This window comes from Lathamus discolor, chromosome 5, assembly GCF_037157495.1.
Source record: "Lathamus discolor isolate bLatDis1 chromosome 5, bLatDis1.hap1, whole genome shotgun sequence".
Lineage (NCBI taxonomy): Eukaryota > Metazoa > Chordata > Aves > Psittaciformes > Psittacidae > Lathamus > Lathamus discolor.
In genome coordinates, this window is record NC_088888.1 from 1,249,338 (window position 1) to 1,261,254 (window position 11,917).

An 11,917-nucleotide genomic window follows, 5' to 3' on the forward strand; every position below is an offset into this window, starting at 1 on the left:
GAACCATTTGTTTCTGCAGCCCCTGTGGAACGGGATTTTTGTGTAGTTTCTGTTATGATAAATAAAGCTTGAAGTATCAGGAGCTAGAAATGTGCATGGAGGGTGTTGATGTGTTCTGTTGCTTTAATAGTAGTATAAAAAGCTAGTGTAATATGAAGGGCCCTGCAAGTTTGCATTTGACTTTGGGAGATATTCTTGGCACAGAGAGCACAGGAGATAATCACAAAGCTGACCTGTGAGGGCATCCTTCACAACTCACTGGATGCAGAGGTGAGTTTTGAGAAGCTTGGGGCAGCCATAGTAATTGAGACAAATGCTTAGGCTCTCTGTCAGGTTTTAAGGTGATACAGAGGAGTCCAACTGCACCAGAATCAGGAAGGCATAAGGCATCAGTGGAGCCTATGTGGTACCTTCTAAAGGCATAGCCCAGAACCTCAGTGCTACAGTGTGCTGATGGGTACAACCAGAGCTCCAGTGCTGGAGCCATCCCACCGTGTATGATACAAACACCCTTGTGTACATGTGTGTGATCGTTCAGGGATACACTGCATGTTGGCACCTGCAGAGCTTCTCTTCGTATTTCATGCTCTCTGGCTTTAATATCAGCTGGCATAGTTTGAGAGAGAGAAATATGTGTTGTAGCATCCCTAGTGATGCTGGCTTGTCATCTTGGAGCAGCAGCTGCCATTGGATCTGGGAGGCAGCCTAGCTGATACATGAAATGTGTGGAAGCATCAAAGGGCCATGTGATAGAAAAAACAGCTCGTTCTTGTTACCATGAGAATATTACTTAGGCTGTTGGCATTGCATTTTAATGAGAACTGTAGCTCTCCAACTGCATGCTAAGTATCCTAACAGCTTTGTTCAACCTATAAATGATGCACTACTTTTCAGTGGGTTCCTGCAGCTTGGAGGTGGCTTTATAATTCATTACAGAAAATGAGTCATGTAACATAGCAGAAAGGGGACAAATTTCTCCTCTGGTCCTGAGGTCACTAGAATTCCTATAAATGCTTCACTCTGTTCTCAGTACTTTATCTGACAAATGCTGAAATCTGTTAAAGTCAACTGAAGGGAGAGCCTGTATTACAATTAAATGATACCCTGCTCATTTGTGTTGCTGGGAAGACTTTCCTAACAGTGTCATGATGAGCAACTGTCTTGACTTTGGCCTGGGTAACTTGCATGTGGGCTATTGATCTGTTGGCAAGCACTAGTGTTCTCTAGTTGGTTTGCTTTATGCAGTGAGTGCTGTTGTGCTGCAAGCAGTATACAGGGCTTGGGTTTCAAAATAAGCTTTGCATGTGACTTTGTGCATGCCAATATCTTTGAATACAGCATGATTTTATACTTCCCTGCCCTTCCTTTCCAGAAAGAAATGCTGATGAGATAATTCAGACTTTTGCTCACTTCTGGCATTTTTTGTCTCCCTTCCCAAAATCCGCTTAATCTTTCCATGCTTTATCACACACTGTACTCATATCACTGGCCAAAGATGCAAAGCCCTGGGCAGAAGTGCTTATAAACTAAGAAGGGCAATGAGTTCACCTGAAGTCTTTACTGTTGATAGCCTATTTCACCTGCAAGGGAAGGATGTGTTAGAGCTTAAGGCAGAAAATTGCCACAATGTTTTCTGCTATATATTGCTTTCCTGTCCAACATTTGTTTTGTGATTGAAAGTTCTAGTACTTCCATAAGTGCTGCTTTTTTTTTTTTTTTTTCTTTTAAGCAATCTGTCAAATCTGTTCTCTCTGTTCTTGTAAGGAGACTTTGACATCCTTTCGCTCATCTCCAAGTGCTTCGAAATAACTAGTTTAAACTGTGGTGCTGGCCAGCATGGAAACTGTCTCATTTGCAAATTGATTCTGAAACTTGCTTCTAGTATTAGCTGCATGGTTCTCAGGACATTTTTCTGTTGTTGTTATAAATAGATCCATTTAAACAGCACATGGACAAAGAACTCGAAGAAAAAGATGTAGAAAATATGTCTACGCTTCCTAAAACGTCAAGTCAAAGCCAGGTAACAGTGTTCTGTACCCATCCAGAGCTCCTAAATCCGGGATTAAAATAGTTCTTTTTTGTACAAGTTAATTCATAATTTTTATTATTAGCTGTTGGCATTGTAATTGTCAAGATTTTGTCACTGTGTTGTTGCTGAAGTGTTCTCTTCTTCATTTAGTGCTGGGCAAGAGTTGAAATCTGAAATCTGCTGTTATGTAGGCATAAGGCAACAGATCTGAGAAACATCGCTTTAGAGTTTGAGCTGTGGTCTCAAACCCACAGTTTTAGTGCTCTTGACTCCAGGGAGGACAGGACTGGTTTCTGAGTGTTAACTGAACACTGCCAGGTTGTGCTCTGTAACTGAACGTGTGAGGAGACCATCTAGTCTTATAAGTACCTGTGGTGCGCTTCCATATTCTTTGAGATGACTGTATATCCATATGCACTGACAAGCCCATAAAGAGCAATTTAACACTTTACTTCACCCATTATTTCCAGTATTAACAAAATTAGTATCAGAAAAGGACCTCATTGCTTGAGAGAGAATATTGGTTTTCAAACTACTCATTTTTAGACAAACCTTTGCTTCCAAACTTTTTCACATCTGATTTTGTTTTGGAGAGTTGCCTTGCATTCTGGTCAGCCATATGCTGGGTGACATTCCCTGGAAGTTATCCAATGGTTAGTCAGTCAGAGAGAAAGCTGTGATTTGTTTAACTCTTTTTTTTTTTCTTTCCTTTTTGGAATATGGAGGCCAAAAATACCAGTGCCACCTGAAGCAATGTGTGATATATCTTTGCCTAACTTGGTGTAGCTATGTTACAGAGATAGGTAGGGACAACTTGCATGGCAGAAGGCTTAAAGTTTAATTTTCCCCACTATACTGATAGTTTTGTCCTCAAAATCAGACAGACTCAGATTGCATGTAGCAACTGAATCACGACTTCTGGATTTATTCCCTAATGGGGTTCTGTTCTCATCTCTAAACAAATTACATAGCTCAGTGTGGCTCATCTGTAAATGTGGTCAGACTCTCATCTTCTCCCTCGTGTGTGCTGCTGATGTGCTGGATGGGTTAGGCAGAAATGTTATCCTTCCGCTTCCTCAGTTTTCTCACCTTTAAAATGAGGACGGTTATAGACACATCACTGCAAAATACATGCAGATCTGCTGAGCTCAAGTGTATGGTTATTTACCCTGGCAGGCTTGAAAAGAGATTGCATATTGAAAAAAAAGGTTTTGATTTGTATTGTGGAAAGATAATTTCTCAGAGGTCATGAACTTGATGAAGGTGCCAGCTGTGGTGCTGTGAGCGCAGGAGTTTGGTACATCTGACTGCTTTGGTTTTGTTTGCTTGTGGTTTTTTTTCAGTGGCCAAGGCTGGGCCAAGTGACGTTTTCTTCCACTTTGGAGAAACCCAGACCTTTGAAAGCAGACAAAGAAGTTGATGTGAAGCAGCTTTATCTTCACAAGCCTTTAGAATCCACTTGGCCAAAAGTGAATAAACAATTTCTGTCCTCAGTGAATAAACCAAGTGATGCCTTTTTTACCCCATTACAAAGAGAGCTCTTCTGTATCATGAACACATACCGGGACTTGTTCTATCCAGAAAGAAATGCTTTAACCAATGGAGAAGAAATCCGGCATGCTTACTGCTTGCATGCCTTGAACCATGTCCTGAAGGCAAATTCCCAGGTGCTCAGCAACAATGCCAAAAAAAGAAACCAAAAGCCAGGGACTGACAATGATGACCACAGAGATCAAGGGCTCACTAGACCTAAGGTAAGAGAGCTTCATGAATGTGATTCCCCGTGCCCCGTGTCCTTAGGCACTTCCGTGTGTGGAAGGATCTTTCTGTACATGGGAGACCTCAGAGAATCCCAGTCCCATTGTCAAGGCTGCCTGTCATAGTTGGTGGAGTGGGCCTTAAACCACTGCTCCCTGGGTTCACAGCATCCTGTATTTGGTAACCGGCTGGATTCAATAGCAGCTAGCTTGTCACTGGTGGCACCAGCTACCTGTCGAACCGGTTGGGTTGTGGTGTTGACTCCCCAGTTAGATACTTACATTTCAGAGTGCTGTGCAGAGACTCTTGCCACCCATCTAGGAGACAGCCACTGATTGTGGCTGTGTATGGTGGAAGCTGTTACTTGTTTGGGGGTTAGGGAGAGCAGGAGAACGTGCTTTGTTTTCAGTTCTGCTGTAATAGTACCCTGGGTGTGAGATGGGGAACCAAATATTGCTGCTGACCAGTACCTGTTCTTGAGCACACTGTGTCCCAGAGCATGCTTCCTCCTTACTGCATGTCAGAGTTGTTCTGTTTTGACTGCTGGGGTGCCCCAGAGGGGCAGATGTGGGTCAAAACCGTTACTTATCTCAAGGTTAACTGTGAGTGTATATTTTATGGGTTATTCTATTGTAACTGTTGATCTACACAGGTACTGATGATAGTGCCCTTCAGGGAGTGTGCTTTGAGAATTGTGCATATTTTCATCAGTCTGCTTGAAGTGAATGACAAAAGAAAAATAGACGTAAGTAATAAAAAGCGCTTCAAAGGGGAGTTTGGCTCCGACCCGGAAGAGAAGCCCCCCAACCTGAAAAGACCGGAAGATTACGAAGCTGTCTTTGCTGGCAACATTGATGACCACTTCAGAATTGGTAATGATGTATTCAGCAGATGATTTTTACCTTCTAAAGAACTGAGAATTAACAAGTTCTACCTAAACGTCTAGCTCAGGGCTGGGCATTCTGTTAAGGCTGGAGGCTCTGTGGTGTTCATGCTGGTTTTGCACTGGCAACTTGGATGTTTCTGAAAATCTAAACTTAAAAATGAAGTGGAACTCCAAAAATAATGATTTTCACATCAAGTTCAGTATTGCTTAAAATGCAATCATTGCTTGATTGTATCAAGATTGCCCACACTACATTTTAAAGAGTATAACCTTGATTATGCTGCAAAGTCTTCCATATCAGGAAAAGAAACCAACAAAACTTTGGGGTTTAATCATCCAGTTCACAGCGTTTCTTATAATGGATAATGATTAGAACGAAAATAAAGCTCAGTATTGAGGAAAGCGGTTTTCTACTGTGCTGCCCATGGTTTTCATGAAGGCAGAGGAGTAGCCAACAAGGCTGTTGGGCAAGCAGCAACTTTGAGGCTATTTCATAATATTATAATCTCATGCTGTTGGAGTAACTCAGCATGTGGAGGATCAGCTAGTGCTTGCTTCCTGGAGCTGCCATGGTGAGTAGGCAGTTTTTCTAACTTGGCAGATCAGAGGCTTTTGAAATTGCTGTTTCTTGAGAGATAAATTGACATCCCAAGAAATTCCATGATAGAGTGGAAGATGGCAGCAGGTCCCATTCAGTCTTTCTTCCTTCCCCCAGTGAGTATCTCTCTGTCTGAGAGCATCTGACTTTCAGTCGCATAATAATTTTCCTTTCAGCCCTCTCTCATACCACAGCCTGCTTGATCCACTTCCTAGGTGTGAAGAAATGCTTGAAGAGCCTTTCAGTGCTGTTACTTGCAGAAGCAAATCATAGAAGCAGAATAATTATTCTTACTGTGCCTCACACCCTGTTACTTCTGCACAAAGATCTCATTTAAAACACATTTGTTAGGCTTTACCGAAACCACCCTTTCACATTTTTAATCAGAAGGAAAAGACTTGCTGTTGTTAAACTGTGAGAAGTGAGATTTCTCTGGAAATTCAACCAATTTTTGGATTTTTTTGGACCATTTTTATCATTGGGTTAAAATAGATCACAGGAGAGGTCCCTGTTGCTGTCTGTGTGACAGCCTCCACCTGTGCCCATGGTAGTTGGCTTCACAAAGGGAGAGAAGTTGAAGTGACACCTTTGACACCTTTCTTGGGCAGACTGTAGTGGGTGGTTTGAATATGGGCCAGACTACCTGGATTTTTAAATCAGAAAACTGGGTCCTAGCGGTGTTGCCATACAGTTATAACACAGGAAAAAAACTCCTTTGATTCCTTTCCTTTTCCTTTCTTTAACATCAGAGATGATGCATAAGGTACTTTGGCATGTGCACCGCAACGTGGGGTGTGAAAAGCAGTGTAAGGGAATTGCAGAATCCCAGACTGGTTTAGGTTGGAAAAGACTCTAAGATCATCCAGTTCCAAACCCCTGCCACGGGCAGGGACACCTCCCACTAGAGCAGGTTGCTCCAAGCCCCTGTGTCCAACCTGGCCTTGAGCACTGCCAGGGATGGGGCAGCCACAGCTTCTCTGGGCACCCTGTGCCAGCGCCTCAGCACCCTCACAGGGAAGAGCTTCTGCCTTAGATCTAACCTGAACTTGCCCTGTTTCAGTCTGAACCCATCACCCCTTGTCCTGTCGCTGCAGTCCCTGATGAAGAGCCCCTCTCCAGCATCCTTGTAGCCCCCTTCAGACACTGGAAGCTGCTCCGAGGTCTCCATGCAGCTTCTCTTCTCCAGGCTGGACAGCCCCAGTGTTCTCAGCCTGTGTATGGAGGTGCTCCAGCTTATGCTTTCAGTTGTCATAACATGAAGAACCTTTTCCTTTGAGTTTTAGTAGCCACTCTTGTGGCCTTGTGGATAAAGACAGTTTATAGTCAAGAGATCCACACTGAATCTTTCATGACAAAGGTAGCAGTTACTCTAGTACCTAATGGCAGACACCAAAGTTTAGGATTTAGGGAGAAAGGAGTAGTTAATCATTTATGCCCTTTTGTATCCTTCTTTTTTCTTAACTTTCTTAACCCCTTCATTTCCCTTTGTAGCAGAAAATCACCAAAAAAATGTGTTTCAGATAAAAAATATCCAGGCCATGAAAAATCTGGGGAAAAAAAAGTGCTACTGAAAGAGGTTGCTGAACTCCCTGAAAATCTGCCAGATGCTTGTTAGTTTGGGCGTGGGGTGGGTAAGCATCTTTTAGGCAAAGAAGAGTTTGGAATAGATCGGCTTTGTCCAGCCCTAATCATTAGTGGGTTAAGGGAGAGGGAGTGTAGGGAGTTGCAATTAGAACCTGCTGGAAGAATATGGTTGATGATTGACCTTAACTAAGAAACTGCTGTTGGTTGTCGTTGGACAGGGGTTGCGATTCTCCAAAAGAGCATGAGGCTGTATGCACCCTTCTACTCCTCGGATATCATCATCGCCTCTCCCCTGGGAATGAGGACTGTCATTGGAGCAGAGGGGGAGAAGAAGAGAGATTTTGATTTTCTGTCATCAATAGAAATTCTCATAATCGATCAAGCAGATATTTACCTGATGCAGAATTGGGAACATGTTCTGGTGCGTTGTCCGTATGGATTTCAGTGTTGCACTGTGTCTTGTTAGTCTGATAGAACTTAGTTTTGGCAGTGAGCAGTGTTGCTATATTTACTGACTTGATGCTAGACGTGGATGCTTGTTCTTTTTCCTCCCTCCACCGTGGTATTTGCCTTATACTAAGTATATTCTTTCTACAGATTTTGGCAGCATTCAGCACCTGTTCTCTAGAAATCTTAGTGTTTGGTGCTTTAGTGGCATATTTCATCTGAGACTATTTTTTGATAGGTTTAATTATCTTGCAGAACAATATAATGATGATTCATTTAATCACATCTGGGAGAAAATATGCCCAGTGCCTCAGTGTGAGGAAGCTGTACATCCTCATCCAGGTTCTTCCAAAAAGCAGTAGAAGCTGGGGCTTGTCTCCACTCACCACAGAGATACTAAGCACTAGTTATGTCCAAAGTTAAACAGTGTGGAGATGTCCCGTGAAGGGCGCATGAGCCTACACAATACCCAAGGGATGAATCCTGGAGCCTGTTGCCTGTTGGTTTGTTTCTGGTTTGTTGAGTTTTTTTCTTTTGGGTGCAACTGCCTTCCCTGCAGCAGCAGCAATGCCAGTCTGAGGCATCACTCAGTGAGAATTCCTTCACTTGCACCCAAACTCTCCCTGAATGTGATGGGAATTGCATTTGGTGTTCTTTTATCTCAGAAACTTTGGGCCCATTGGCTTTAATACCAAAAGTAAATCCATTATCCTTGTACCATGGGAGAAGACTGGGAGCAAAAATCACTGTTACTGATGACTAAAGAGATGGTGACTTTCAGTTTTGTGGTGGGAGATCAAGTCATTTATTCTTGCTGTGGTCAGTCAGTTCCATTCAGCCATGTCTTGGGAGATCACCACTGGTTTATATATTCTGTGTTCTCTGCCCACTTTCTCACTGCTGTTGAGGCTCTTGCAGGCTGGTTGTGAGGCTGTCAGTCGGTAGCTGTGTTTCCATCTCTGCGCAGCACCTGATGAAGCACATGAACCTGCTGCCTCTGGATTCCCACGGGGTAGACTTCTCCCGAGTGCGGATGCTGAATCTCAATAACTGGTGCAGGTACTACCGCCAGACGCTGCTGTTCAGCGCCCTGCAGGACCCCCAGGTTAACTCTGTCTTCAACAAACACTGCTTCAATTACATGGGGCAGGTGAGTGCCCAGGGGAGCTGAATGCTTCCTTTTAAATGCTGGCCTAAGGGAGGGGAGAGGAACGCAAAACCCAGCGCAGGGAAAAATTCCGTAACTCAGTTGCAGAAAGACTGTCTATGTGCCAATCGTTTCTGTTACCCAAGCAGTTCTGTCTGAATCTCTATGATTCTGCACAACAATTCCTAATGCTGGGGCAAAAGCATGAAGAATACTCTTCCAGGGATACTGACTTGATCCTTTCTTATTTCATCGGTAGATTTCATGCCAGAAATCAGATTCTGTTTTATTCTTAATTTGGCACACACCAGTTATCTGGGTTTATTTATTTATTTGATTTCTTTTCTGTGCAATGGAGCGTTTGCCTACTTCCTTTTTCTTTTCTGCTGTTGTATAAGAAGCACAGAACATTATTACTTTGAAAGAAACAAACAAAGTAAGACCCTTCATTGTCCATCTCAAATATATGGAAGTCAGGGCAGAAGTGGTGGTCCTGTATATTTAACAGATCTGGTATGTGTATATCTGGTTTGTGTATAGCAGCCTTCCAGTGTCTGAAGGGGGCTACAAGGATGCTGGAGAGGGACTCTTCATCAGGGACTGCAGCGACAGGACAAGGGGTGATGGGTTCAGACTGAAACAGGGCAAGTTCAGGTTAGATCTAAGGCAGAAGCTGTTCCCTGTGAGGGTGCTGAGGCGCTGGCACAGGGTGCCCAGAGAAGCTGTGGCTGCCCCATCCCTGGCAGTGCTCAAGGCCAGGTTGGTCACAGGGGCTTGGAGCAAGCTGCTCTAGTGGAAGGTGTCCCTGCCTGTGGCATGGGGATGGAACTGGATGATCTTAAGGTCCTTTCCAACCCAAACCATTCTGTGATTCTATATGGAACGCAGTTTTTTACTGGAGCTCTCTTAAGAACAGCCTGTGCACTGCTGCAGACAAGAGTGACGAGCAGAAAGCTGGTTAGAGCATGGCTGCCTTTGAAATGCTGCTTCCCTAAACATCCATCCTGCTTCCTATCCACAGGTGTCCGTCCGCAATGTACCGCTCAGCGGCTCCATTAGCCATGTTGTGGTCCAGCTTCCTCATGTTTTTCGGAGGCTAGAAGCTGAAAGTTTAACTTCTGTCATAGATACAAGGTACTCTGTGTTCCAGACTATGTTGCTGTGCCCTAATGACTGCAATTTCAGATTTAGTTGAGCATCCTGTTTCCTGCAGGGCACAGTGTGATTGCAGCATAGAAGTATGCCTTCATTAGTGTTCAGATGCAGGCAAGGTCGTGCACAGGGGGAGGGAAGACTGATCTTCTCCTTGCCAAAAGCACTGGAGAATAGCGCCTAGGAAATGAATACCAGGCTCTACCATAACTGTGTAGTACTGATAAAGCCTTTGCCTTTATCTTCTACATGTGTAGGAATCCCGTGAAGTTAAAGGCAGCAAGATCTCCTATAGTCTGTTATCTGATGATATTCCTGTTTGAGGTCGTATCAGTATTGGAAAGCTAAATGTTAACTGTGATTATAACTTGCTTGTTTTGTTATCTGAGGTTCCAGTTCTTCATCGACAAGGTGTTGCCTGAGTACCGCGATGCCATCATGTCACACACTCTCATCTACGTCCCATCGTATTTTGACTACGTCCGTCTTCGAAACTACTTCAAGAAAGAGGAGCTGAATTTTACTCACATTTGTGAATACACCAAAAAGGCTGGTGTCTGCAGAGCGAGGCGCTTCTTCCTCAAGGGAGAGAAGCAGTTCTTACTGTTCACTGAGCGCTTCCACTTCTACAAAAGGTGAATTGTGGATCAAGTTTTCCTCCGAGTTTTGGATGTAGAGTCTGACCTTAATCGTAGATGGGCTATATTGCTTTATGAATCTGGTGGATTCATATATAATAATCTCTGAGGACTTCTTTGACTGAAGTTAAGAGCTTTTCGGTTGAAAGTCTATTCATGTTGTCAGCAGTCCTTTGCAAAGACTCTAATACTTTGGTATGCACAGGGCTTTATTCATGAAGGTAAGTGCTGCCAAGTTCCACTGATGTCAGGCCAGGATCATATAGCCTGCAAAATGGGATTCGTTGTGCCTTTTGTTTGTGTTCGTCTGTGCCACAATAATTACATAAGATTCTGGAAGAGGATGTGTCATGGATTTGATAATGCAGTACTGCAAGCTGAGGCCACCTGGAAAATTTGCTACATCCTGACTGGGGCTGGTTAGAAGTTCCTAATGGAACGTTTCTTTTTCTATCAGCAGAAAACGTTTCATGAAGCTTGGTCTGATCAAGCTTCTGTGTCTTAAAATCCAAGTTAAAGAGGCTGAAATCTGCAGAAATTGGTGGTGGTCTGTACTCTGAAGGAAGTCACTGTGCTGGCAGTATTAGATATCCCCCCCTCAAATGCCACCTTTATGTTAAGTTTAGCCTACACCGGGTTTGTGGAGTTGAGCTACAGCTGCTGTGCACTGAAGTTGATGGAAGAACTGATGCAGGACTGATGTTCAGCATGCACATTTTGTAAAAATTAGTAGTAAAATGACTTTTGGGTTTTGTTTTCCTACTACAGGTACACAATAAAAGGCATCAGGAACCTCATTTTCTATGAGTTACCAACATACTCCCACTTCTACAGTGAGATTTGCAATATGATGAAGGCCACAGACAATGGAGTGGATGCCACTTGGACCTGTACTGTGCTCTACTCCAAGTATGACGCTCAGAAATTGGCTGCAGTGGTTGGCATAGAGCGCGCAGCTCAAATGCTACAGTCCAAGAAGAATGTGCACCTCTTTGTTACAGGAGAAAGTGAATAAGTGACATAGAATGGACCTGCATTCTACTCTTTATGCACTTGCTGATGGTGCTTTTTAAGAAAGTGTTAAACTTCTTTCTCCCTTTTATTAAATATTCTGTTGAAATTGTTCATATAGCATTTTGTGTTTCAGTCCTCTAACAACAGAGGATGTCATTCCAGACAGCAGGGTTTGGGGGTTATCTTCTGTATAGAAACAAGGTCAGTGCAAATCTGTTCTTCCTGTATATTGAAAAACTCCCTGGTCAACCAAGATTGATGCTGTGATAAATAAGTTTTAATTTAAGAATCACTCTATTTTCAGGTGTAGCAAACTTGTCTTCTTATATCAAAAACAACTTCTTCCTTTAATCTAGGGGAAGAAATGTGCCCAAGTATTCAGTGCAGCATACATAAGGGAGGTACAGGAGCAGCCTCTTCACCACAAGCACATTGTTGAATGAGAATTGAACTTGCTTCACACTTGAGTTGTGAGAATCCATGAATGTGCTTGGGTTGGAGCTGTGTTTTTGCATTTTTCCATGAGTGACCTGAATATCTCTGCCTCCTATTAACAGGAGCCCCAGTTTTACCAGGGATAAGTGTTTTCCAAAGGGAAACGGGGTTGAACTTGGCAGGAGAGAAACCTGAGCCTGCCTGGCCCCACTATGATCACCAAAGCAGC

The 11,917-nt window shown here is 43.4% G+C and overlaps 1 protein-coding gene across 1 annotated transcript in view; it reads left to right on the forward strand.

The window, feature by feature from the left end:
- The window catches only part of UTP25 (UTP25 small subunit processome component), a 15,406-nt gene extending 4,042 nt beyond the window's left edge, over positions 1-11,364 (forward strand). The window contains exons 5-12 of the mRNA XM_065679308.1: positions 1,932-2,020; positions 3,373-3,783; positions 4,440-4,659; positions 7,074-7,276; positions 8,270-8,452; positions 9,471-9,583; positions 9,991-10,236; positions 11,008-11,364. Of these exons, the coding sequence (XP_065535380.1) occupies positions 1,932-2,020; positions 3,373-3,783; positions 4,440-4,659; positions 7,074-7,276; positions 8,270-8,452; positions 9,471-9,583; positions 9,991-10,236; positions 11,008-11,254 (1,712 nt within the window). The 3' untranslated portion in view covers positions 11,255-11,364. The remainder of the gene's footprint in view (positions 1-1,931; positions 2,021-3,372; positions 3,784-4,439; positions 4,660-7,073; positions 7,277-8,269; positions 8,453-9,470; positions 9,584-9,990; positions 10,237-11,007) is intronic.
- Positions 11,365-11,917: the final 553 nt, after the last annotated feature.